This window comes from Procambarus clarkii, chromosome 47 (assembly GCF_040958095.1).
Source record: "Procambarus clarkii isolate CNS0578487 chromosome 47, FALCON_Pclarkii_2.0, whole genome shotgun sequence".
Classification (NCBI taxonomy): domain Eukaryota; kingdom Metazoa; phylum Arthropoda; class Malacostraca; order Decapoda; family Cambaridae; genus Procambarus; species Procambarus clarkii.
The window spans coordinates 27978523-28004876 of record NC_091196.1 but is presented as its reverse complement, the minus strand read 5'-3'; the positions used below and the strand labels follow the sequence as shown (position 1 = coordinate 28004876).

Here is a 26354-nt window from a genome sequence, read left to right as displayed (position 1 = left end):
CGGGAAGTGTGTGTCGACCAAGGCGGCGGTGACGTTATTCTCCAGTGACGTCACGGCTTTCACACGTGGCTTCTCCCAACCGTCACTATCACACTCCCAAATTACCGGATTATTTATTATTTTCTGGCTTCCACTAGCGGATATTCTTGTTGTATTGTCTCTTCTCTGTGTGTGTGTTATGTTAAATTAATTGGTGTTAATCTTGTTATTTTAATGCTGTTTTTTTGTTTTAAATATTTCGTTTCCGATTTTGAAGGATGGGGAGCCATGTAGGCTTATTCAGGTCACTCCTAGAGTTTATATAGGCCTATGACTGACCGCCTCTAGGGGGTGCAACCCCACACACCCGTTGCATAACGTATTTACTGCTAGGTGAACAGAGGCATTAGGTGTTGTTAGGAAGTGCTGCGAATTCAGACGTCTAATTCAGTATGCATTTGTGAGCTGGCTGCGCATGCTGTTGCGCTTCTGTCTGCGGGAAAACTAAAAAAAAAAAAAAAAACATGAGCGTACTCACTGATTATGAGTGAGGGAGGTGGTTGTGTGAGAAGTGAGGGGGGGCGGGAGGTGAGAGATGAGAGATGAGAGAACTAGCCGCTCACCCTGACTGCCCATCTACATGGGCGCCTGACAGCTGGGTAGACAGCGCTTCGGATTCATAGTCCTGAGGTTCCGGGTTCGATCCCTGTTGTTATTTAAGATTCGCTACCTGGAACAAAGTTCCAAGTAGCACGGGCTATGGTGAGCCCGTAGGTGCTGGTGGACACGGAGACAAATGAACAAATTGTTTCTTTCACCCTGATGCCCCTGTTACCTAGCAGTAAATAGGTACCTGGGAGTTAGACAGCTGCTACGGGCTGCTTGCTTCCTGGGGGTGTGTAACAAAAAGGAGGCCTGGTCGAGGACCGGGCCGCGGGGACGCTAAGCCCCGAAATCATTTCAAGATAACCTCAATATAAGATATGTCTGCCTGCCTGTCTGCCTGCCGCGCCGTCTGCTTGCTTTCCCTCAATCAGGCTATCACTCGCCAATTTCTGCTTGCGCCTTTTTTTTCGCCATTCGGCTTCCTTTCCCTTCTCTCTCTACTGTTGGCTGCCTTCCCCAGCCCACTCCTGGCTGCCTTCCCCAGCCCACTCCTGGCTGCCTTCCCCAGCCCACTCCTGGCTGCCTTCCCCAGCCCACTCCTGGCTGCCTTCCCCAGCCCACTCCTGGCTGCCTTCCCCAGCCCACTCCTGGCTGCCTTCCCCAGCCCACTCCTGGCTGCCTTCCCCAGCCCACTCCTGGCTGCCTTCCCCAGCCCACTCCTGGCTGCCTTCCCCAGCCCACTCCTGGCTGCCTTCCCCAGCCCACTCCTGGCTGCCTTCCCCAGCCCACTCCTGGCTGCCTTCCCCAGCCCACTCCTGGCTGCCTTCCCCAGCCCACTCCTGGCTGCCTTCCCCAGCCCACTCCTGGCTGCCTTCCCCAGCCCACTCCTGGCTGCCTTCCCCAGCCCACTCCTGGCTGCCTTCCCCAGCCCACTCCTGGCTGCCTTCCCCAGCCCACTCCTGGCTGCCTTCCCCAGCCCACTCCTGGCTGCCTTCCCCAGCCCACTCCTGGCTGCCTTCCCCAGCCCACTCCTGGCTGCCTTCCCCAGCCCACTCCTGGCTGCCTTCCCCAGCCCACTCCTGGCTGCCTTCCCCAGCCCACTCCTGGCTGCCTTCCCCAGCCCACTCCTGGCTGCCTTCCCCAGCCCACTCCTGGCTGCCTTCCCCAGCCCACTCCTGGCTGCCTTCCCCAGCCCACTCCTGGCTGCCTTCCCCAGCCCACTCCTGGCTGGCCAGGTTTCACGTGATACAGGTGACGGGAACTTTTTTTATATATTACCAAAGAATATGAGACATTAAGAGTGTCCTGTCTTCAGCTTATATATATATATATGGTCCTCGAAAACCACAGAGCGCTATCCGCTCCGGTTTTCACTCTTGGGGAGCATATAGCTGGTTATGACGGTTGCAAACCTAACCGGAAGAAAGGAGTAGAGGTCATGCAATGGGATCTATAACTCGTCATCTAACCGGAAGGTCAGATCTGACCGGAAGGTGGATAGCGAAAGAATTTCAGATATATATTTATTATATGTTTAATATTTATTTTAAATATTTTTATTGATTGATTTAAAGGTTTTTGTTAGTGGTTCATCTTGGCAAGGCCGGCTACCAGGCTGGCAAGGCCGGCTACCACGCTGGCAAGGCCGGCTACCAGGCTGGCAAGGCCGGCTACCAAGCTGGCAAGGCCGGCTACCACGCTGGCAAGGCCGGCTACCACACTGGCAAGGCCGGCTACCACGCTAACAAGGCCGGCTACCACACTGGCAAGGCCGGCTACCACGCTAGCAAGGCCGGCTACCACACTGGCAAGGCCGGCTACCTCACTGACAAGGCCGGCTACCTCACTGACAAGGCCGGCTACCTCACTGACAAGGCCGGCTACCTCACTGACAAGGCCGGCTACCTCACTGACAAGGCCGGCTACCAAGCTGGCAAGGCCGGCTACCTCACTGACAAGGCCGGCTACCTCACTGACAAGGCCGGCTACCTCACTGACAAGGCCGGCTACCTCACTGACAAGGCCGGCTACCACACTGACAAGGCCGGCTACCACACTGGCAAGGCCGGCTACAACACTAACAAGGCCGGCTACCACGCTGGCAAGGCCGGCTACCACGCTAGCAAGGCCGGCTACCACACTGGCAAGGCCGGCTACAACACTAACAAGGCCGGCTACCACGCTGGCAAGGCCGGCTACCACGCTAGCAAGGCCGGCTACCACGCTAGCAAGGCCGGCTACCACACTGGCAAGGCCGGCTACCACGCTAGCAAGGCCGGCTACCACGCTAGCAAGGCCGGCTACCACACTGGCAGGGCCGGCTACCACGCTAGCAAGGCCGGCTACCACGCTGGCAAGGCCAGCTACCACGCTAGCAAGGCCGGCTACCACACTGGCAAGGCCGGCTACCACGCTAGCAAGGCCGGCTACCACGCTAGCAAGGCCGGCTACCACACTGGCAGGGCCGGCTACCACGCTAGCAAGGCCGGCTACCACGCTGGCAAGGCCAGCTACCACACTGGCAAGGCCGGCTACCACACTGGCAAGGCCGGCTACCACGCTAGCAAGGCCAGCTACCACGCTGGCAAGGCCGGCTACCACACTGGCAAGGCCGGCTACCACGCTAGCAAGGCCGGCTACCACGCTAGCAAGGCCGGCTACCACGCTAGCAAGGCCGGCTACCACGCTAGCAAGGCCGGCTACCACACTGGCAAGGCCGGCTACCACGCTAGCAAGGCCGGCTACCACACTGGCAAGGCCGGCTACCACGCTGACAAGGCCGGCTACCACGCTGGCAAGGCCGGCTACCACGCTGACAAGGCCGGCTACCACGCTGACAAGGCCGGCTACCACGCTAGCAAGGCCGGCTACCACACTGGCAAGGCCGGCTACCACACTGGCAAGGCCGGCTACCACGCTGGCAAGGCCGGCTACCACGCTGACAAGGCCGGCTACCACGCTGACAAGGCCGGCTACCACGCTGGCAAGGCCGGCTACCACGCTGACAAGGCCGGCTACCACGCTGGCAAGGCCGGCTACCACGCTGGCAAGGGCGGTTACCACGCTAGCAAGGCCAGCTACCACACTAACAAGGCCGGCTACCACACTAACAAGGCCGGCTACCACCCTGGCAAGGCCAGCTACCACACTAACAAGGCCGGCTACCACGCTAGCAAGGCCAGCTACCACACTAACAAGGCCGGCTACCACACTAACAAGGCCGGCTACCACCCTGGCAAGGCCAGCTACCACACTAACAAGGCCAGCTACCACACTAACAAGGCCGGCTACCACCCTGGCAAGGCCAGCTACCACACTAACAAGGCCGGCTACCACACTGGCAAGGCCGGCTACCACGCAAGCAAGGCCGGCTACCACGCTAGCAAGGCCGGCTACCACGCTGGCAAGGCCGGCTACCACGCTGGCAAGGCCGGCTACCACGCTGGCAAGGCCGGTTACCACGCTAGCAAGGCCGGCTACCACACTGACAAGGCCGACTACCACCCTGGCAAGGCCAGCTACCACACTAACAAGGCCGGCTACCACCCTGGCAAGGCCAGCTACCACACTAACAAGGCCGGCTACCACCCTGGCAAGGCCAGCTACCACACTAACAAGGCCGGCTACCACCCTGGCAAGGCCAGCTACCACACTAACAAGGCCGGCTACCACCCTGGCAAGGCCAGCTACCACACTAACAAGGCCGGCTACCACCCTGGCAAGGCCAGCTACCACACTAACAAGGCCGGCTACCACCCTGGCAAGGCCAGCTACCACACTAACAAGGCCGGCTACCACCCTGGCAAGGCCAGCTACCACACTAACAAGGCCGGCTACCACCCTGGCAAGGCCAGCTACCACACTAACAAGGCCGGCTACCACGCTAACAAGGCCGGCTACCACGCTAACAAGGCCGGCTACCACGCTAACAAGGCCGGCTACCACGCTAACAAGGCCGGCTACCACGCTAACAAGGCCGGCTACCACGCTAACAAGGCCGGCTACCACGCTAACAAGGCCGGCTACCACGCTAACAAGGCCGGCTACCACGCTGACAAGGCCGGCTACCACGCTGACAAGGCCGGCTACCACGCTGACAAGGCCAGCTACCACGCTAACAAGTCCAGCTACCACGCTACGAAGGAGGCCGGCTACCACGCTAACAAGGCCGGCTACCACGCTGACAAGGCCAGCTACCACGCTAACAAGTCCAGCTACCACGCTACGAAGGAGGCCGGCTACCACGCTAACAAGGCCGGCTACCACGCGTAGTGTTTCGAGAAAGTAAAATTTAAATCTATCTATAAATGGTTTAATTTTCTCCAAGTGAACTTGAATGTAGACTAGTTTAATTTTATATTTTTTGCATAGACATTGAAATTGAAATCAGTTTATTGGGGTGTAAATTACGCACAATGGGATGAGGTTGCCCAAACTGTTCTCACCCCTAGTGTTTATCTCTTTCATCAACGGTCCCAGATGGCGCAGTGGTCACACACTCAACCCGCGCATCCCCCCAAGCGATTTTGGTCGTGGGGTTCGAGTCCTGGCCAGGGAGTTTGCGCGCTAATCATTAATTGTTCGCCTCTGTTCACCCAGCAGGTAGCAGTTCCTGGTGGTAAACAGACTCGTGGGTCGTGTTCCAGGGAAAATTATTTCCCCCGAAAATACAGGAATTATAGAGGATGACGATGTATTGATCACATCAATAATTACCCGTTGGCCTATAACACATATATATGTATGGGCTACATATACATATGAAGGGCTACACATACATATGAAGGGCTACACATACATATGAAGGGCTACACATATGAAGGGCTACACATACATATGAAGGGCTACACATACATATGAAGGGCTACACATATGAAGGGCTACACATATATATATGAAGGGCTACACATATATATGAAGGGCTACACATACATATGAAGGGCTACACATACATATGAAGGGCTACACATACATATGAAGGGCTACACATATGAAGGGCTACACATACATATGAAGGGCTACACATATGAAGGGCTACACATATGAAGGGCTACACATATGAAGGGCTACACATATGAAGGGCTACACATATGAAGGGCTACACATACATATGAAGGGCTACACATACATATGAAGGGCTACACATATGAAGGGCTACACATATGAAGGGCTACACATATGAAGGGCTACACATATATATATGAAGGGCTACACATATGAAGGGCTACACATATATATATGAAGGGCTACACATATGAAGGGCTACACATACATATGAAGGGCTACACATATATATGAAGGGCTACACATATGAAGGGCTACACATACATATGAAGGGCTACACATATATATGAAGGGCTACACATACATATGAAGGGCTACACATATATATGAAGGGCTACACATATGAAGGGCTACACATATGAAGGGCTACACATATGAAGGGCTACACATATATATATGAAGGGCTACACATATGAAGGGCTACACATACATATGAAGGGCTACACATATATATATGAAGGGCTACACATACATATGAAGGGCTACACATACATATGAAGGGCTACACATATGAAGGGCTACACATATGAAGGGCTACACATATGAAGGGCTACACATATATATATGAAGGGCTACACATATGAAGGGCTACACATATATATATGAAGGGCTACACATATGAAGGGCTACACATACATATGAAGGGCTACACATACATATGAAGGGCTACACATATGAAGGGCTACACATATGAAGGGCTACACATACATATGAAGGGCTACACATATGAAGGGCTACACATATATATGTAGGTTCATGGAGGAAGAGCTCTGAGGAACACCTGGTATCCTATATTGATGGTAGATGGAAGCCAAGTATTGTTTTTTTGTTTAGTTTGAAGGTGGTATATGAAACTGGTGGTATATGAAACTGGTGGTATATGAAACTGGTGGTATATGAAACTGGTGGTATATGAAACTGGTGGTATATGAAACTGGTGATATATGAAACTGGTGGTATATGAAACTGGTGGTATATGAAACTGGTGGTATATGAAACTGGTGGTATATGAAACTGGTGATATATGAAACTGGTGGTATATGAAACTGGTGATATATGAAACTGGTGATATATGAAACTGGTGGTATATGAAACTGGTGGTATATGAAACTGGTGGTATATGAAACTGGTGGTATATGAAACTGGTGATATATGAAACTGGTGGTATATGAAACTGGTGATATATGAAACTGGTGGTATATGAAACTGGTGGTATATGAAACTGGTGGTATATGAAACTGGTGATATATGAAACTGGTGGTATATGAAACTGGTGGTATATGAAACTGGTGATATATGAAACTGGTGATATATGAAACTGGTGGTATATGAAACTGGTGGTATATGAAACTGGTGGTATATGAAACTGGTGGTATATGAAACTGGTGGTATATGAAACTGGTGGTATATGAAACTGGTGGTATATGAAACTGGTGATATATGAAACTGGTGATATATGAAACTGGTGATATATGAAACTGGTGGTATATGAAACTGGTGGTATATGAAACTGGTGGTATATGAAACTGGTGGTATATGAAACTGGTGGTATATGAAACTGGTGGTATATGAAACTGGTGGTATATGAAACTGGTGGTATATGAAACTGGTGGTATATGAAACTGGTGGTATATGAAACTGGTGGTATATGAAACTGGTGATATATGAAACTGGTGGTATATGAAACTGGTGGTATATGAAACTGGTGGTATATGAAACTGGTGGTATATGAAACTGGTGGTATATGAAACTGGTGGTATATGAAACTGGTGATATATGAAACTGGTGGTATATGAAACTGGTGATATATGAAACTGGTGGTATATGAAACTGGTGGTATATGAAACTGGTGATATATGAAACTGGTGGTATATGAAACTGGTGGTATATGAAACTGGTGGTATATGAAACTGGTGGTATATGAAACTGGTGATATATGAAACTGGTGGTATATGAAACTGGTGATATATGAAACTGTTGGTATATGAAACTGGTGGTATATGAAACTGGTGGTATATGAAACTGGTGGTATATGAAACTGGTGATATATGAAACTGGTGGTATATGAAACTGGTGGTATATGAAACTGGTGGTATATGAAACTGGTGGTATATGAAACTGGTGGTATATGAAACTGGTGGTATATGAAACTGGTGGTATATGAAACTGGTGATATATGAAACTGATGATATATGAAACTGGTGATATATGAAACTGGTGGTATATGAAACTGGTGGTATATGAAACTGGTGGTATATGAAACTGGTGGTATATGAAACTGGTGGTATATGAAACTGGTGGTATATGAAACTGGTGGTATATGAAACTAGTGGTATATGGATATAAGAAGTTTCCTTAATTTCTTGAGCTATATCCGTTAGTATTCACCTAATTGTGCTTTGCGGGAGTTGAGCTTCGATTGTTTTTGGTCGCGGCTCTCTAAGTTCAATCAACTGGTGTGTAAGTTATAGGTAGAGCCTGTTGGGCTCTGTCAGTCATGTGTGCTGGAGGATAACGGAACTAAAGTGTTTTTTTTTTTTTTTTGGTTACAGGTGAGTGTTGGTGCGCAGGCGGAGGTGCGCAGACAACAGAACTGCGCACTACTACTACTAAGAAGACGGAGACGGGGGTGCGCACCCACCAGCACAGCGCACTCTCTGGTAAACTCACTCTCCGTCCAGAACTTTCTCCTCTAATTGAAAGTATTTCATGGACGTGTTTCACCCCCCCCCTCCCCCCACCTTCCCTTCCCTTCCCTTCCCTTCCCCCCCCCCCTCGCCTTCTCCCTCCCCCCCTTCCCTTCTTCCCTTCCCCTCCCCGGCCCCCTCCCCGACCCCCTCCCCGGCCCCCTCCCCACGTCACAGTATGGCTCCTGCTGGACTTGATGCAGGACTTGGAAGTCCTCACCAGGTTGATCAAGTCCTGGTCTGATAGATCAAACCATTATCAGTTTGATCTATTCTTGGTCTGATAGATTAAATCTTTGGCTGATAGATGAAGTCAATTTCGTTCTTGTCATTGTCTGATAGATAATAATTAGTAATTCACTGTGTCGAGGGGACAGGAAGCCAGAGTGTGTTCATACACGTTAGGCTTTTATTGAGGTGCCCCCCCCCCTACCCCCTTTTCAGGGTCGAATTGCGGACCCCGCCCCCCCCCCCCCCCCCACAAGAAGTTGACTAACTCCTGAGTACCTACCAACTTGCTGCTAGGTGAACAGAGCCATTAGGTGAAAATAAATGTGCCCAACCATTTCTGTCCCGCCCGAGATTCGAACCCGGAATTCACGATTGTGCCTCGCGAACGAATCCGATTGTACTACGGAGACCCCAAAACATCAAGCCATTGTCAGTTCCATCATGTTGATGTCTGATGGCTTATGTCCGTATTATGTCTTAAGCCATCCTGGGGGCCGGCCGAGCGGACAGCACGCTGGACTTGTGATCCTGTGGTCCCGGGGTCGATCCCGGGCGCCGGCGAGAAACAATGGGCAGAGTTTCTTTCACCCTATGCCCCTGTTACCTAGCAGTAAAATAGGTACCTGGGTGTTAGTCAGCTGTCACGGGCTGCTTCCTGGGGGTGGAGGCCTGGTCAAGGACCGGGCCGCGGGGACACTAAAGCCCCGAAATTATCTCAAGATAATCTCAAGATAAATCCTGGGGCTAGATTCACGAAGCAGTAACGTAAGCACTTACGGACCTGAAAATCTTTTCTCAATCTTTGGCTGCTTTGTTTACAATTATTAAACCGTTAATGAGCTCCGAAGCACCAGGAGGCTGTTTATAACAATAACAACAGTTGATTGGCAAGTTTTCATGCTTGTAAACTGTTTAATAAATGTAACCAAAGCCGTCAAAGATTGAGGAAAGATGTACACGTTCGTAAGTACTTGCGTAACTGCTTCGTGAATCTGGCCTCTGGCCACGACGGCTTATACGAACGCAGGGAATAGTAGTAACTGATCCAGAGCCATCTGTTATATCTTGAGTATATCTTGAGTTGATTTCGGTGCTTTAGTGTCCCCGCGGCCCGGTCCTTGACCAGGCCTCCACCCCCAGGAAGCAGCCCGTGACAGCTGACTAACTCCCAGGTACCTATTTTACTGCTAGGTAACAGGGGCATTCAGGGTGAAAGAAACTTTGCCCATTTGCTTCTGCCTCGTGCGGGAATCGAACCCGCGCCACAGAATTACGAGTCCTGCGCGCTATCCACAGGCTACCAGGCCCCTGGCGCCCATGTATCGTTGGCGCCTGAAGCTACCAAACACCAAGGGGGGGGGGGGGAAATAGGAGTTACTTCCTATCTCTACTTACCTACTTAGATGTGCTTTCAACGTTGAGTGCCAAGCTTTTGGGTTCTTCCTCTCGATATCTGACTGACTTTAAGTTTTATATCCATTTGTGGGTCCGTGCGGGAAGTCCGTGAACACTGCAGGTACAGGAATGCACCTGCAGTGGTACAGGGGTTCCTTTCTTCCTTTTGCCTATCTACCTGTTTGCCTGTCTGTATTCGTTACTCCCTGCCTGCATCTATTGTATATCTTTCCTCCTAACATTCGACGAGGCACGGGAGAGCCTGGGACACCAATCGATAATCACCACCATGCGGCGCTCGCTGCCACCAGTCTTCAACGCCAGTACCTATTTGGGAAAAACAAATATATTTGTTCCAACACACACAATAATATACTGGCTTGAGGACTTAAACGAGAATGTTAGCTCATTATTCAAACCAAGAGTAGGTCTTGTGTACGACTCTTTTTGTGGTATCTAGCGTAGTATGAGTGTCTTGTGCAGGTCTTGGGTATCCTTAGTGTAGTGTAGTGTAGTGTAGTGTAGTGTAGTGTAGTGTAGTATACAGATATTAAACACATTTTGCAGAGTACATGTCTTTGGAGCAACTGGTGCGATATTCAGGTCTTAAGAATGCTTAGTGTATCCCCAGTCTTGAACAGGTCTTAGACACCACGTGCCGTGTACCTGGTGAAATCTACAAGTCTGTTGGGAACATAGTGTCGTGTTGAGGCATTAGGAAACGAGGAGTCATGCCACAGGGCCTGTCAGGTCCTTCGACATAAAGGTAGCTCCAAGAGTACTTTGGTGGAACTCAAACTCGTGTCTTCAGGTATCAGCAGGTATCTGTAGGTCTCGGCAGCTATTTGAGGTGTAAAAACGATCTGGAAGAAATGCATACCTTGTCTTCCAGAGGTGCCAAATTTCGAGTTGGTATTGCCTATCCAGAAGCGTCGGAACCTTTGGCAGAATACATAAATCAAAACCCTCTATTTGCGAATGGAAGACAATTTACACACAAACCATCTTCAGGCGAGTAGGGTCCAATATCTGAGGAAAGTATGTACCCGTTTACGTCATGATTTCTCTATAAACAAACTTAACGTAACCTAAAACCCAATCTAAACCAACCCAACGTAACCCAAGCCAACCCATCCCAACCCAACCCAAAATAACCTAAATTAACTCAACCCAACCTAACCGTGCCTAACCAAACCAAACCTAATCTAATATTACAAAAAATAATAATATATGGTGTTATTATTATTTTTTGAAGTGTTCGGATGTCATCAGTTATGAGTCGTGGTTAAACCGTTTTTCATTCATAAACAGGGGGTTTGGCGGATGCATGGAATGGACTTTGGGTCTTTGTTTATGAGTCAGCCCGTCCTCCAAACAAAGACCCAAAAGTGATTCCATGCACCTGCCAAACCCCCCTCCCTGTTTATGAATGAAAAGCGATTTACACACGACTCACAACTGCTGAAGTTCGAACATATCCGGAACAAGTGCTTCACTGACGTATTTTGTTCGAATCACAACGCTATAAATGCTTCACCCACGTACTACAAATACAAATAATCGCCAACAGAACCTAAACACCTAACCTAACCTATGCCTATATATGCACAATATACTAATATATTATAATATTAATTTATACTTGAGAAAATTCCCGTTTTGAATGAACAGCAAGTTAAAATTTATGAATGCGTCTGTGGGGTCGACCGCTGGATGTAATGGACTTGAGTCGAGGACGGGTTGCAAAGAGTGCTTCGCTGACGGCCTCTGTTCGGACGACCTCTGTCACCCTTGTTTATTGGTGACAGATAGGCTCCCCTGTCTAATATTTCTTCACCTGTCACCTTGTGTCTGTCATCCCTTCCTCAGTCTAATAGTTCCTCACCTGTCACTGACTGTCTACTAGTTCCCAGTCTAATAGCTCCTCACCAGTCACTGACAGTCTACTAGTCCCCAGACTAATAGTTCATCACCAGTCACTGACAGTCTACTAGTCCCCAGACTAATAGTTCCTCACCAGTCACTGACTGTCTACTAGTCCCCAGACTAATAGTTCATCACCAGTCACTGACAGTCTACTAGTCCCCAGACTAATAGTTCATCACCAGTCACTGACAGTCTACTAGTCCCCAGTCTAATAGTTCCTCCCGGTCACTGACTGTCTACTAGTCCCCAGTCTAATAGTTCCTCCCTGTCACTGACTGTCTACTAGTCCCCAGTCTAATAGTTCCTCACCAGTCACTGTCTACTAGTCCCCAGTCTAATAGTTCCTCACCAGTCACTGACTGTCTACTAGTTCCCAGTCTAATAGTTCCTCACCAGTCACTGACTGTCTACTAGTCCCCGGTCTAACAGTTCCTCACCTGTCACTGACTGTCTGCACTACTTTCCGTTTCTGTCTTTTTATTTCAAGTCCGTTACGTTCCATATTTTCCAGTGTAGCAATTTGACTGTTATTATCACCGGGGTGGGGGGGGGGGTGTTACCTAGCTTCCCCTTCTCCACCTCTTCCTTCCCCCGCCCCCCCTCTCTCCCCCCACCCCTCTCTCTCACACCCTTTCTTTCCCCTACTTCTTACCGCCTTCCTTCCTCTTCTATGTGTCCCCCATTTCCCCCTCCCTATATCCGTTCCTTTCCATATCTCCTTCAATTTCCTTATCTTCACCGCCCCCCTCCCCCCTTATTCCTCACCTATTACCTCCACCTTCCATGCGTTCTTCAATTATTCTTTCTTTCTTTTCCTCACTTATCTCCTTATTCCCCATCTCCCAAATTGGAGACGTGTATAGTACACTGTGTGACTGTTCCTGGGGGCCCCTATGTCTCGGTTTCTGTGGCCCCCATTCCTGTATCCCCTCTTCCTATATTCTAGTTCCTTTATCCTTCTTCCTGTATCCCTGTTCCTTTAGCTCTGTGCCTGTGTCTCTCTATTTCATCTATCCACGTTTCTGTATTCTTGTTCCCGTGGCCCCATTCCTGTATTTCCGTTCCTGTTAGCAGGAGTGTGTATCACCCAGGCCGACTTACGATTTTCTGCGGTTCCGTTGTAGAATGGTTCGGATTATACGGGGAGTATAGGAGAGGGGTTCGGATTATATGGGGAGCGTAGGAGAGGGGTTCGGATTATATGGAGAGCGCTAGACGAGGGGTTCGGATTACATGGGAAGCGGTAGGAGAGGGGTTCGGATTATATGAGGGGCGAACAGGAAAATTGTTCGGATTATACAGGAAGCGTACTGGTGTTATACGCCTTTGGCTACGAAGCGCGTTCATAAATTTTTATGCAACGGCCACTTTCATCTGGCAAAGATGTACATAATGAAACGTTCAAGGCTGTAGTGAGTTTAGGAGAGAGGTGGTAGAGGTAGTGATTGTGTGTACTCACCTAGTTGTGCATGCAGGGGTTGAGCTTCGGCTCTTTGGTCCCGCCTCTCAACTATCAATCAACTGGTGTACAGGTTTCTGAGCCTTTTGGGCTCTATCATATTTATACTTGAAACTGTGTATGGAGTCTGCTTCCTGGAGTGTGAGTGTGTGTGTGTGTGTGTGTGTGTGTGTGTGTGTGTGTGTGTGTGTGTGAGTGTGTGTGAGTGTGTGTGAGTGTGTGTGAGTGTGTGTGAGTGTGTGTGAGTGTGTGTGAGTGTGTGTGAGTGTGTGTGTGTGTGTGTGTGTGTGTGTGTGTGTGTGTGTGTGTGTGTGTGTGTGTGTGTGTGTGTGTGTGTGTGTGTGTGTGTGTGCATGTTTGTTGTTTTCTTTTGTTTCTTTCAGAGTAAGCGTTAATGTATGTGTCATTTATGACACAGGAGTGAGGCCAGGAATGAGAGTGAGCACAGAAGTGAAAGCATGAGAGAGCTCCACCAGCAACCAACTGTTAAGATATCAAGATAACACAAAATACTAATCAGTTATCCCCTGGGGCCACACCTCGGAGGTCCGCCACCATAATCCGCACCAAACATGTCTTTGGCCACAAAAAATCAATTTATATATATTAATAATAATATGCAAACGAGATGTACTTGTAAAATACATCACAGCTTCACGTTACCATAATTGCACAGGCTTTATTTGGCTCTAATTGGTTGTGACGATGGTTTGGTTGTAGCTAAACGAGGGTTAAGTGGTTTAATTGGTGTGAACAAGGGGGGGGGGTATAGCAGTAAAGAAGGAGGGAGAGCTTGAAGGAGAGGGTCGGGGTTGACCCCTGGTGCGTGTGTGGGGTCAGCGCTCACCCATGGTGCGCGTGGGGTCAGCGCTGACCCATGGTGCGCGTGTGGGGTCAGCGCTCACCCCTGGCGCGTGTGGGTTACATTTCTGACCGCAGCTTGACCATCTTCTTGACCCATTATCCCCCACTAACTCCTCTCCCCATTCCTTCCCCTGACCCCTGCACTGCCCCTTTCCACCTGTGACCTAGTCCCCCCTCACACCCCCCCCACAAACACACCTGCTCGGGGCCTCTCTCCCGTAACTCTCACGGGGCGTAACCCCACCTCTGACCCCCACCCACCCGGTGACCTCCCACTCCTCCCCCCCACCATCGCCAACCGGTCCGGGGATTGCCTCTTTGTTGTTACCAGTGAAAGTGTGCGTGGGGGGAGGGGGAACGGAAGGGGTGGGGGTTGTGGGGTGGGGGGGGGGGAGCTGAGCGGGTGCCGTCTCCCCAGTACTGACTGACTGGTGGTTCAGGAGGGTTGTGGTATTCAGTTGCTCGTGTGATGGTGACATAGAGCACCCCACGGAGACTCTGTAACTCTCTAATCTCAGTGTCGTGACGGGCAGTGCCGAGTCTCTCCGCTTCTCTCTCTCACTCACTCTCTCTACCTATCTCCTCTAGACGGGGGAGATCTCTGTCTATCTTACACTGTTCTCCTTTCCTCTCTTAATCTACTCGCTGCCAGGTTCCTTTGGCACTCTGGAGAACTACTTTCCCCTGCCAGTGACTGACACACAGCCCGCGCTGCTGTCCCCCGGAGGCACGTGTTTGTTTATGTTTGTGTGTGTGTGGTGGTGAGTGTGTGTGAGGGCAGATAATGCAGCGGTGTGGAGGCTGATGACCTAACTGCTACAGTGGCCAGTTAACTCGTCAGGTAAGTGGTCCTTGTGCACTTGATTTCAACCAATCAGAGTGACTTTTTTGTGTTTTAGTGAAGACAGTTTACACAGGGCAGAAATTTTGAGATAGGGAATAGCATTATGGTAATAAATGACCGTATGTCTCTCTAGACTGTATGAGGACGCCACTCAGTGAGTGTGGACGCCACTCAGTGAGTGTGGACGCCACTCAGTGAGTGTGGACGCCACTCAGTGAGTGTGGACGCCACTCAGTGAGTGTGGACGCCACTCAGTGAGTGTGGACGCCACTCAGTGAGTGTGGACGCCACTCAGTGAGTGTGGACGCCACTCAGTGAGTGTGGACGCCACTCAGTGAGTGTGGACGCCACTCAGTGAGTGTGGACGCCACTCACAGGGTGTTCTCGTCTCGAAGGTGGCCTACAACTAACTTTCCAACCAAGACTTCTACACCGGGGTTCTTGCCTCTTACGGCTTCACTGTTGTGGTTGTAGACTTAGACATGAAAGATGTGTACATTGTGCGTAAGGTACACTGGTTTACAGGAGTAAGAGAGTACCGCAGTTTGTGTACATTGGTTTACTAGGATGCAAAAAGGCTATAAATTACTAGGTTTGAATGAATTTTCTTAATTGTTTTTCAATAGGACGTTTATATGCGTTTCATGAAGTAGGCCTAAAGGACTCTAGAGCGTTTTAAGGCAAACTTAAGTGCTAAAGGGTATTTGGAAAGTGATAAAAAGGTTTCTTTTGTATACCTTTCGTACCTGAAAATTTAATGTGAGAGATCAAGCTGTTATAAGCATTTATCTTCTGTAAATTGCTTATTGACATTTTGTGTGAAGTAATTCAATTATTAATCTGCTACCTTTGGTGGATGAATTGTTTGAATGGTCGGATATAATTCGTTTTGTCGAGTCAGGAAGTAAGAACTAGTGTGTGTGTGTGTGTGTGTATATATACAGTCTCCTATTTGGACTCGCCTATTTGTGTCTGCAGGATCAAGCATTGACTCTTGGATCCCGCCTTTCAAGCCATCGGTTGTTTACAGCAATGACTCCGATCCTATCATACCTAGTTTTAAAATTATGAATAGAATTTGCTCCCACCACCTGCTCCTTAAGTACATTGCATTTTTCCACTACTCTTACGCTAAAAGAGAGCTTCCTAACATCTCTGTGACTCGTCTGAGTTTTCAGCTTCCACCCATGTCCCCCTCGTTCTGGTACTACTCAGTGCTAACATTTCGTCTATATCCACTCTGTCAATCCACCTGAGTATTTTATACGTTCCTATCATATCCTCCCTTCTCCCGCTTTTTTCTAGTGTCGTAAGGCTCAGTTCCTTCAGGTGCTCTTCATACCCGATTCTTCGTAACACTGGGACGAGTCTTGTTGCAAACTTCTGAACCTTTTCCAGTTTCCTTGTGTGTTTCTTCAGGTGGGGACTCCATGATAGGGCGGCATACTCTAAAACTGGCCTCACGTAGACAGTGTAAAGCACCCTAAATGCCTCCTTACTTAGGTTTCAGAATGTTCAAACTTTTGCCAGTGTAGAGTACGCTGCTGTCGATATCCCATTTGTATGTGTCTCAGGAGTTAGAATAGGTGTTACGTCCACGTTCAGGTCTCTTGCTTGTGTCGTCACAGGTAGGTAGTTCCCCTTCATTGTGTACTGTCCCTTTGGTCTCCAATTACCTAGCCCCATTTCCATAATTTTACATTTGCTTGTGTTGAACTCTAGTATCCATTTCACTGGCCATCTCTGCAACCTGTTCAAGTCCTCTTGGAGGATCCTACAATCTTCATCTGTCACAACTCTTCTCATCAACTTTGCATCATCCGCGAACATCGACATGTAGGATTCTACAACTGTAAACATGTTGTTAACGTATATTAAAAATAGAATTGGTCCCAGCACCGATCCTTGAGGTACTCCACTCGTAACTGTTCGCCAGTCCGACTTCTCGCCCCTTACCGTAACCCTCTGGCTCTTTCCTGTTAGGTCGCTCACTCCCGCCTGCCTCTCAAGTTTGAATAGTAGTCTCGTGTGCAGTACTGTATCAAAGGCTTTTTAACAGTCCAGAAATATGCAGTCTGCCCAACCTTCTCTACTGCCTTATCCTCGTTATTTTATCATAGAATTCCAAAAGATTTGTTAAGGAAGATTTCCCTTTCCATAACCCATGTTGATGTTTGTTTACAAACCTAATGTTCTCCAGGTGTGCAACCAGTCTTAGACTAATTATTCTTTCCAGTATTTTACAGGGGATGCTTGTCAGTGATACAGGTCTATAGTTTAGTGCCTCCTCCTTATCACCTTTCTTGAATATTGGTACAACATTTGCCCTCTTCCAGCAATTGGGCAATTCTCCCGACATAAGTGATTCATAAAAGATCCTTGCCAGAGGCACGCTGAGGGCCTGCGCTGCCTCTTTTAGTATCCATAGTAATACTTTGTCTGGTCCAACCGCTTTAGTTGCATCCAGTGTTGTCAACTGTTTCATTACCACCTCTACTGTCAGAGGAGACAGCAGAGGAGTCTATATCTGTTAGTCTTTATTTGATAGTCTTCCATCTAGGGTAATCTCTTCTAACAATGGGAGCTGCTCAGGCTCGGTTGTGGACACTCCAATGAAACTGGCATTTAGTGACCGCAGATTTCCTTGTCACTTCCTGTATATACCCCCTCTGTTTTCTTAAGTCTTGTCACTTGGTCGTTCACCGACATTTTTCTTCTTGTATGGCTGTGTAGTAATTTACGTTGCTTTTTTGCTTTGAACGCAATATCGTTCTCATAATTTCATTCCAATACTCTTCTTATGTTAATGTATTCTTCCTAGCTCTGTTGCATCTGATCCTGTTGTCCTTTGTCTTCTGTACTTCCTCCACTCCCTCCTCCTTCTCAGTTTTGCTTCCTGACACTGCCCTTTAAACCATGGGTTATTATATTCCCCCTTACTTTTTCCTTTAAATGTAAAATAAATAAATAAATGTTTATTCAGGTAAAGTACATACACACAAGAGGTTTTACAAAAATTGTTAGATTTATAGATAGAGCTAGTACATACAATGCCTAAAGCCACTATTACGCAAAGCGTTTCGGGCAAAAAACGCTGTTACCTCTACTGTTGGTATAAATCTCTCTTCGGCCTCCTGGCATTTCCGTGTGACTAGGTCCATCATATCTTGGACTGTTTTTCCTTTAATTTCTTCCTCCTACTGCACTTCTCCCAGAGAGTCCCATATACTCCTGTAGTCCCATATACTCCTGTAGTCCCTTATACTCCTGTAGTCCCTTATACTCCTGTAGTCCCTTATACTCCTGTAGTCCCTTATACTCCTGTAGTCCCTTATACTCCTGTAGTCAACTCTCCTTTCCCAGACCTCTTGTCCCTTGGTCACAAAGTTTGAGTTCCATCATGTAGTCAAAGACTAGGACACAATAGTCACTGGCCCCTAGAGGTATTTCATGTTCCAAATTCTCGATGTCTAATACGTTCTGGGTGAAAATCAGGTCTAATAGGCTCGGTGTATCCCCTCCTCTTTCTCTTGTGTCTTTTTTCACATGTTGTGTTAGGAAATTTCTGTCTATAACATCTACTAACTTTGCTCCCCACGTTTCTTCCCCGCCATGGGGATTCCTTGATTCCCAATTTACCTCTATGATATAGGTCACCCATGACCAGCAGTTCCGCGCTCATTCTGTGAGCTAATATTGCTGCCTTCTGCAGTTCACCTATGCATGCCTTGTTGACATCATACTCCTGCCTGGGTCTATTACTGTTTGGTGGGGGATTGTAGATTACCAAGATCACAATCTTCTTCCAATTTACTGTCAGAGTTCCATGTATGGAGCTTGTGCTCTCATTGCTATCCCGATTTTTTCAGGTTTTCAAACTTTCATTTGCACTTTATTAGGAGTGCCTCTCCCCCTCCCTGTCTCTTGTGTCCTTTCTTTTCTTATCACCTGGTACCCCTCTGGAAAGATTGCATCCCAGATCATGCCATTTATTTTAGTTTCCACTATTGCAATTATATCAGGATCTGCCTCACTATTTCTTTCTTTTACCTCTTCTGCTTTATTAGTTACCCCACCATGATTGGTATACCAAACCTTGAGACTCTTCTTGGAAGCATTGGTACCAGAGTTCACCCTTTCTCTGGGGATCTGGGAGGGGGGGGGTGTCTGGGAGGTGAATGGGGTCTGGGGGTTCTGGAGGGTGTCTGGGGAGCGAATGGGGGCTGGGCATCTAGGAAGGTCTGGGGTAGTAACGTTTGGGTAGGTAGGTCTGTAGTAGGAAGGGCATACTGGGTCTGAAAATTAGGTAGGGTCTGAGAGGCATAGGGGGTTGAGAGGTAACATGAGGCTGAGAGTCAGATGGAGGTTGAGACTCTATCTACAGCACAACGCAACAAGCACCTTCTTAGCTCCGATCATCTTCAACATAAACGCGTCCAACATCAGTACTGGTGCAGTCATCGGGAGGACAAACCCTTCATGCAAACTGCACCTACTATCAACAAGAAGAAGAAGAGGTTGAGAGGTTGGGGGGAGAAGGATAGTGAGGTGGAGGGAAGAGAAGAAGATGAAGCATGGATAGTGGGAGTGGGAGAGAGGTTGTATAAGTCAGTGGGGACTCAGGGGTAGGTGTGGACATTGGGGCAGAAGAGGGGAAGAGGGAAATGGAGGAAGAGGTGGGGGGGTCACAAGGGGAGGGGGTCATATGGAAGAAGGGGGGCAGAGGAGAGGTGAGGCGTACAAGAGTGGAGTACTGCTGCACATTGACAGCACCTTTCAAAGCTGGAGAAATTGCTGACCTGGAGAGCGTGCAGAGATCCTTTACTGCTAGAATCCACTCAGTAAAACATCTAAACTATTGGGACCGACTAAAGAGCCTAAAACTGTACTCCCTTGAGCGCAGGCGGGAGAGGTACATAATAATTTACACGTGGAAAATATTAGAGGAGCTGGTCCCAAACCTGCACACAGAAATAACATCACATGAGACCAGAAGACATGGCAGGATGTGCAGAATACCCCCGTTGAAAAACAGAGGTGCAACTGGTACTCTGAGAGAGAACTCTTATCAACATCAGAGGCCCGAGACTGTTCAACACGCTTCCACTACACATAAGGGGCATAACTGGCAATCCCCCTCACAGTGTTCAAGAGAGAACTGGATAAGCACCTCCAAAGGATACCTGATCAACCAGGCTGTGACTCGTACGTCAGGCTGCGAGCAGCCGCGTCCAACAGCCTGGTTGATCAGTCCGGCAACCAGGAGGCCTGGTCGACGACCGGGCCGCGGGGACGCTAAGCCCCGGAAGCACCTCAAGGTAACCTCAAGGTAGGCCTGGGCAGATTTTGGGGGTTGAAGGGATGAGGGGGTCCTTGGAAGGTGGGATGAAGCAGATGGTATTGAATGTAATGGGGTCAGAGGGGACAAGGGAGTTGTTCGGGAGATAAGCAGGGGCAAGGGATGGGAGGGCTGATTTGGGGAGGGTGTGTCTTGGGAAGGAGTTGTGGGGTGGTTAGCAAGGGTGGGGGTGGGTAACTGCACTCCAATGAATAGAGCTGTGGCGTGCAGGTCGGCTCGCCCTGTGGGCTATCTGTTCATCTTTTGTCATATATCTATCAATATACACGTTGTAACAGTTTGCACTACCTCTGAGTAAATGTGTTAAAGTATGTAATCCACTGCCTCTTCGTTAGTGAACTGTAACAGGACAGGTCGTTTCTTGCTACCGTTGTAAGGCCCAATCTGGCGGCAAATTTTCAACTTATTCCCTGCCATCTCGGCTCTGATATCTCTCATGATCCCTTGTAAATGAAAATTTTCCATATCCAGCCTTCCCTGCTTCGGTGATGCCTTGGATTCGAGTAATCCATGGAGTATAATTGACCGCCATCTCAGTGACGCACTCTCATGCTGGTCGCCCCTTCCCTGGATTCCCACCATCCCTCCCACAGTCGCTACTCCATCCCTCACTACTCCCCATTTCCTTGCCATGCTTCCCTTATTCCTGCCAAATTCAGTTGCAAGCCTAGTTATTTCACTTTCTCATGCTATCCTGTTCTTTCTGATTTTTTTCCTGAATATAATCCATAACCTCTTGTTTTTGTCTCTGAACCTCGTCCTGTATATTATTTAAGATCTTAATCCCTTGGATTAGATCCTCTATCCAAACATCCCTCTTCTCTACAAATTTCCCTAGTCTCCACAAGCCTATCCTCCTCTTCATTCATAATACTGCTGGACCTAGACGCCCTTACTTGTATATACAAAGACACACACAATTCTATTTTTTTAGCCTTGGAGATTATTTGAGGATGCGTTTAAAGTTGCTTGTGTGTTCAAAGTATGGTTTGCCCTTGAAGACCGATGGCGTTAGTGGACAGTGTACTGGAGGGCCCCCCCCACCCAAGGGTACTGGAGGGCCCCCAAGGGTACTGGAGGGCCCCCCCAAGGGTACTGGAGGGCCCCCCCAAGGGTACTGGAGGGCCCCCCCCCAAGGGTACTGGAGGGCCCCCCCCCAAGGGTACTGGAGGGCCCCCCCCAAGGGTACTGGAGGCCCCCCCCCCAAGGGTACTGGAGGCCCCCCCCAAGGGTACTGGAGGCCCCCCCCCAAGGGTACTGGAGGGCCCCCCCCAGTGTACTGGAGGGCCCCCCCCAAGGGTACTGGAGGGCCCCCCCAAGGGTACTGGAGGGCCCCCCCAAGGGTACTGGAGGGCCCCCCCAAGGGTACTGGAGGGCCCCCCCCAAGGGTACTGGAGGGCCCCCCCCAAGGGTACTGGAGGGCCCCCCCAAGGGTACTGGAGGGCCCCCCCAAGGGTACTGGAGGGCCCCCCCCCAAGGGTACTGGAGGGCCCCCCCCAAGGGTACTGGAGGGCCCCCCCCAAGGGTACTGGAGGGCCCCCCCCAAGGGTACTGGAGGGCCCCCCCCAAGGGTACTGGAGGGCCCCCCCCAAGGGTACTGGAGGGCCCCCCCCAAGGGTACTGGAGGGCCCCCCCCAAGGGTACTGGAGGGCCCCCCCCAAGGGTACTGGAGGGCCCCCCCCAAGGGTACTGGAGGGCCCCCCCCCAAGGGTACTGGAGGCCCCCCCCCAAGGGTACTGGAGGGCCCCCCCCCCAAGGGTACTGGAGGGCCCCCCCCCAAGGGTACTGGAGGGCCCCCCCCCAAGGGTACTGGAGGGCCCCCCCCAAGGGTACTGGAGGGCCCCCCCCAAGGGTACTGGAGGGCCCCCCCCAAGGGTACTGGAGGGCCCCCCCCCAAGGGTACTGGAGGGCCCCCCCCAAGGGTACTGGAGGGCCCCCCCCAAGGGTACTGGAGGGCCCCCACCCAGTGTACTGGAGGGCCCCCACCCAGTGTACTGGAGGGCCCCCACCCAGTGTACTGGAGGCCCCCACCCAGTGTACTGGAGGCCCCCACCCAGTGTACTGGAGGCCCCCACCCAGTGTACTGGAGGCCCCCACCCAGTGTACTGGAGGCCCCCACCCAGTGTACTGGAGGCCCCCACCCAGTGTACTGGAGGCCCCCACCCAGTGTACTGGAGGCCCCCACCCAGTGTACTGGAGGCCCCCACCCAGTGTACTGGAGGCCCCCACCCAGTGTACTGGAGGCCCCCACCCAGTGTACTGGAGGCCCCCACCCAGTGTACTGGAGGCCCCCACCCAGTGTACTGGAGGCCCCCACCCAGTGTACTGGAGGCCCCCACCCAGTGTACTGGAGGCCCCCACCCAGTGTACTGGAGGCCCCCACCCAGTGTACTGGAGGCCCCCACCCAGTGTACTGGAGGCCCCCACCCAGTGTACTGGAGGCCCCCACCCAGTGTACTGGAGGCCCCCACCCAGTGTACTGGAGGCCCCCACCCAGTGTACTGGAGGCCCCCACCCAGTGTACTGGAGGCCCCCACCCAGTGTACTGGAGGCCCCCACCCAGTGTACTGGAGGCCCCCACCCAGTGTACTGGAGGCCCCCACCCAGTGTACTGGAGGCCCCCACCCAGTGTACTGGAGGCCCCCACCCAGTGTACTGGAGGCCCCCACCCAGTGTACTGGAGGCCCCCACCCAGTGTACTGGAGGCCCCCACCCAGTGTACTGGAGGCCCCCACCCAGTGTACTGGAGGCCCCCACCCAGTGTACTGGAGGCCCCCACCCAGTGTACTGGAGGCCCCCACCCAGTGTACTGGAGGCCCCCACCCAGTGTACTGGAGGCCCCCACCCAGTGTACTGGAGGCCCCCACCCAGTGTACTGGAGGCCCCCACCCAGTGTACTGGAGGCCCCCACCCAGTGTACTGGAGGCCCCCACCCAGTGTACTGGAGGCCCCCACCCAGTGTACTGGAGGCCCCCACCCAGTGTACTGGAGGCCCCCACCCAGTGTACTGGAGGCCCCCACCCAGTGTACTGGAGGCCCCCACCCAGTGTACTGGAGGCCCCCACCCAGTGTACTGGAGGCCCCCACCCAGTGTACTGGAGGCCCCCACCCAGTGTACTGGAGGCCCCCACCCAGTGTACTGGAGGCCCCCACCCAGTGTACTGGAGGCCCCCACCCAGTGTACTGGAGGCCCCCACCCAGTGTACTGGAGGCCCCCACCCAGTGTACTGGAGGCCCCCACCCAGTGTACTGGAGGCCCCCACCCAGTGTACTGGAGGCCCCCACCCAGTGTACTGGAGGCCCCCACCCAGTGTACTGGAGGCCCCCACCCAGTGTACTGGAGGCCCCCACCCAGTGTACTGGAGGCCCCCACCCAGTGTACTGGAGGCCCCCACCCAGTGTACTGGAGGCCCCCACCCAGTGTACTGGAGGCCCCCACCCAGTGTACTGGAGGCCCCCACCCAGTGTACTGGAGGCCCCCACCCAGTGTACTGGAGGCCCCCACCCAGTGTACTGGAGGCCCCCACCCAGTGTACTGGAGGCCCCCACCCAGTGTACTGGAGGCCCCCACCCAGTGTACTGGAGGCCCCCACCCAGTGTACTGGAGGCCCCCACCCAGTGTACTGGAGGCCCCCACCCAGTGTACTGGAGGCCCCCACCCAGTGTACTGGAGGCCCCCACCCAGTGTACTGGAGGCCCCCACCCAGTGTACTGGAGGCCCCCACCCAGTGTACTGGAGGCCCCCACCCAGTGTACTGGAGGCCCCCACCCAGTGTACTGGAGGCCCCTCCCCAGTGTACTGGAGGCCCCTCCACAGTATACCCGGAGGCCCCTCCACAGTATACCCGGAGGCCCCTCCACAGTATACCCGGAGGCCCCTCCACAGTATACCCGGAGGCCCCTCCACAGTATACCCGGAGGCCCCTCCACAGTATACCCGGAGGCCCCTCCACAGTATACCCGGAGGCCCCTCCACAGTATACCCGGAGGCCCCTCCACAGTATACCCGGAGGCCCCTCCACAGTATACCCGGAGGCCCCTCCACAGTATACCAGGAGGCCCCTCCACAGTATACCCGGAGGCCCCCCCACAGTATACCCGGAGGCCCCCCCACAGAATACCCGGAGGCCCCTCCACAGAATACCCGGAGGCCCCTCCACAGAATACCCGGAGGCCCCTCCACAGAATACCCGGAGGCCCCTCCACAGTATACCCCGAGGCCCCTCCACAGTATACCCGGAGGCCCCTCCACAGTATACCCGGAGGCCCCTCCACAGTATACCCGGAGGCCCCTCCACAGTATACCTGGAGACCCTCAACGGTAAGCAAGACCCTGACCGCCTCCAGTAACTACTACGACAGCGAGACGCATACTTCACGCACTGGTTACTCTGTTCATCTGAACGTCTCGCCTAAAGGTTTTCAGATGGGGTTTCCACTGGAGAAAACCTCATATAATTTCGATAGTTTCCCCTGCCATGTATACATAATATACATGTGTATACCTAGATACATAGAGGGAGAGCGAGAATCCTCGATGAAATGATACACATAGTGTCTTAACTATAAGCTTCGAAAGCGGACCGCTATGTATGCGAGGGACTGGGTTAGGTTAGGTTCGGGCACCTTAAATTTAGTACGTTATTTTATTGACGTTGTGAACACTGCTGACCTAACCTAACTAAATCGAGGTCCCACGAATAGAAAACGGGACAGTAGGTCAATCTATCCAAGAGCAAATGCTCGATCCTGCAGTCACTATTAGAGTACAAATAGGTGACCACACACACCACACACACACACACACACACACACACACACACACACACACACACACACACACACACACACACAGCCCAATAGGCTCAGGAATCTGTACACCAGTTGATTGAGAGTTGAGAGGCGGGACCAAAGAGGCGAAGCTCAACCTCCGCAAGCACAACTAGGTGAGCGCACACGTAAATGTACAGCTTTTGCACGTAAATGTACAGCTTTTGCACGTAAATGTACAGCTTTTGCACGTAAATGTACAGCTTTTGCACGTAAATGTACAGCTTTTGCACGTAAATGTACAACTTTTGCACGTAAATGTACAACTTTTGCACGTAAATGTACAGCTTTTGCACGTAAATGTACAGCTTTTGCACGTAAATGTACAACTTTTGCACGTAAATGTACAGCTTTTGCACGTAAATGTACAACTTTTGCACGTAAATGTACAACTTTTGCACGTAAATGTACAGCTTTTGCACGTAAATGTACAGCTTTTGCACGCAAATGTACAACTTTTGCACGTAAATGTACAGCTTTTGTACGTAAATGTACAACTTTTGTACGTAAATGTACAACTTTTGCACGTAAATGTACAGCTTTTGCACGTAAATGTACAACATTGTTGTCATGACTCTAATAGCTTACTTAGGCTCTTTAAAGAAAGTGGTTTTATTGGGTACAGAGAGATGGGGGGGGGGAGGGTGTAGTGAAAGTGGTGGTGGTGTAGTTGTGAGTTGGAGTCAATGGTGATGTGGTACGGGGAATGTCAGTGGTAGTGAGGTGATGGTGTGGTGTCAGTGGGGGTGATGTGATTGTGGGGGTGTGGCGTTACTGGTTGTGGTGTGACCTAGTAATGGTGAGGTGGTGGGGTCTGTGGTTGCATTTCCTAGTAGATTATGTACAAAAACTTTGGAAGCATTTGAGAAAGTTTGAGAATTCTAACTTTTGGCCATACATTGATGATTTGTGCCTTTTAAGAGTTTTAAAAGCAAGCTACATGTAAAAGATAAAATCCAGAGATTGAGAACTGGGAACAGGACTACTGAGAATGACACCAGTTGATACATAGTGTATTCGACACCTTCACAAAGTTGACACATGGTGTATTCGACACCTTCACAAAGTTGACACATGGTGTATTCGACATTTGAGTTTAGATAAAGCTGC

At 50.8% G+C, this 26354-nt stretch overlaps 2 protein-coding genes across 3 annotated transcripts in view; both read left to right on the top strand.

Annotated features, from left to right (window-relative positions):
• Positions 1 to 962: 962 nt before the first annotated feature.
• Positions 963 to 4857, top strand: LOC123763106 (ice nucleation protein-like). Its single transcript, XM_069302351.1, has 2 exons — positions 963 to 1836; positions 2171 to 4857. Exons 1-2 carry the CDS (start codon positions 963 to 965, stop codon positions 4855 to 4857), a joined length of 3561 nt encoding a protein of 1186 aa, XP_069158452.1.
• A 9761-nt stretch (positions 4858 to 14618) lies between these two features.
• The window catches only part of LOC123763029 (uncharacterized), a 133427-nt gene continuing 121691 nt past the window's right edge, over positions 14619 to 26354 (top strand). For both annotated transcript variants that reach the window (XM_045749975.2, XM_069302193.1), the window contains exon 1: positions 14619 to 15052. The gene's annotated coding sequence lies outside the window, so the exon portion shown is untranslated. The remainder of the gene's footprint in view (positions 15053 to 26354) is intronic.

Excerpts from the sequence above, each read along its gene's own strand:
- LOC123763106 (XM_069302351.1), top strand. The coding sequence starts at position 963 with ATGTCTGCCTGCCTGTCTGCCTGCCGCGCCGTCTGCTTGCTTTCCCTC. Across the intron at positions 1,837-2,170 it reads CCAGGTTTCACGTGATACAG|TGGTTCATCTTGGCAAGGCC; the intron begins GTGACGGGAACT and ends GGTTTTTGTTAG.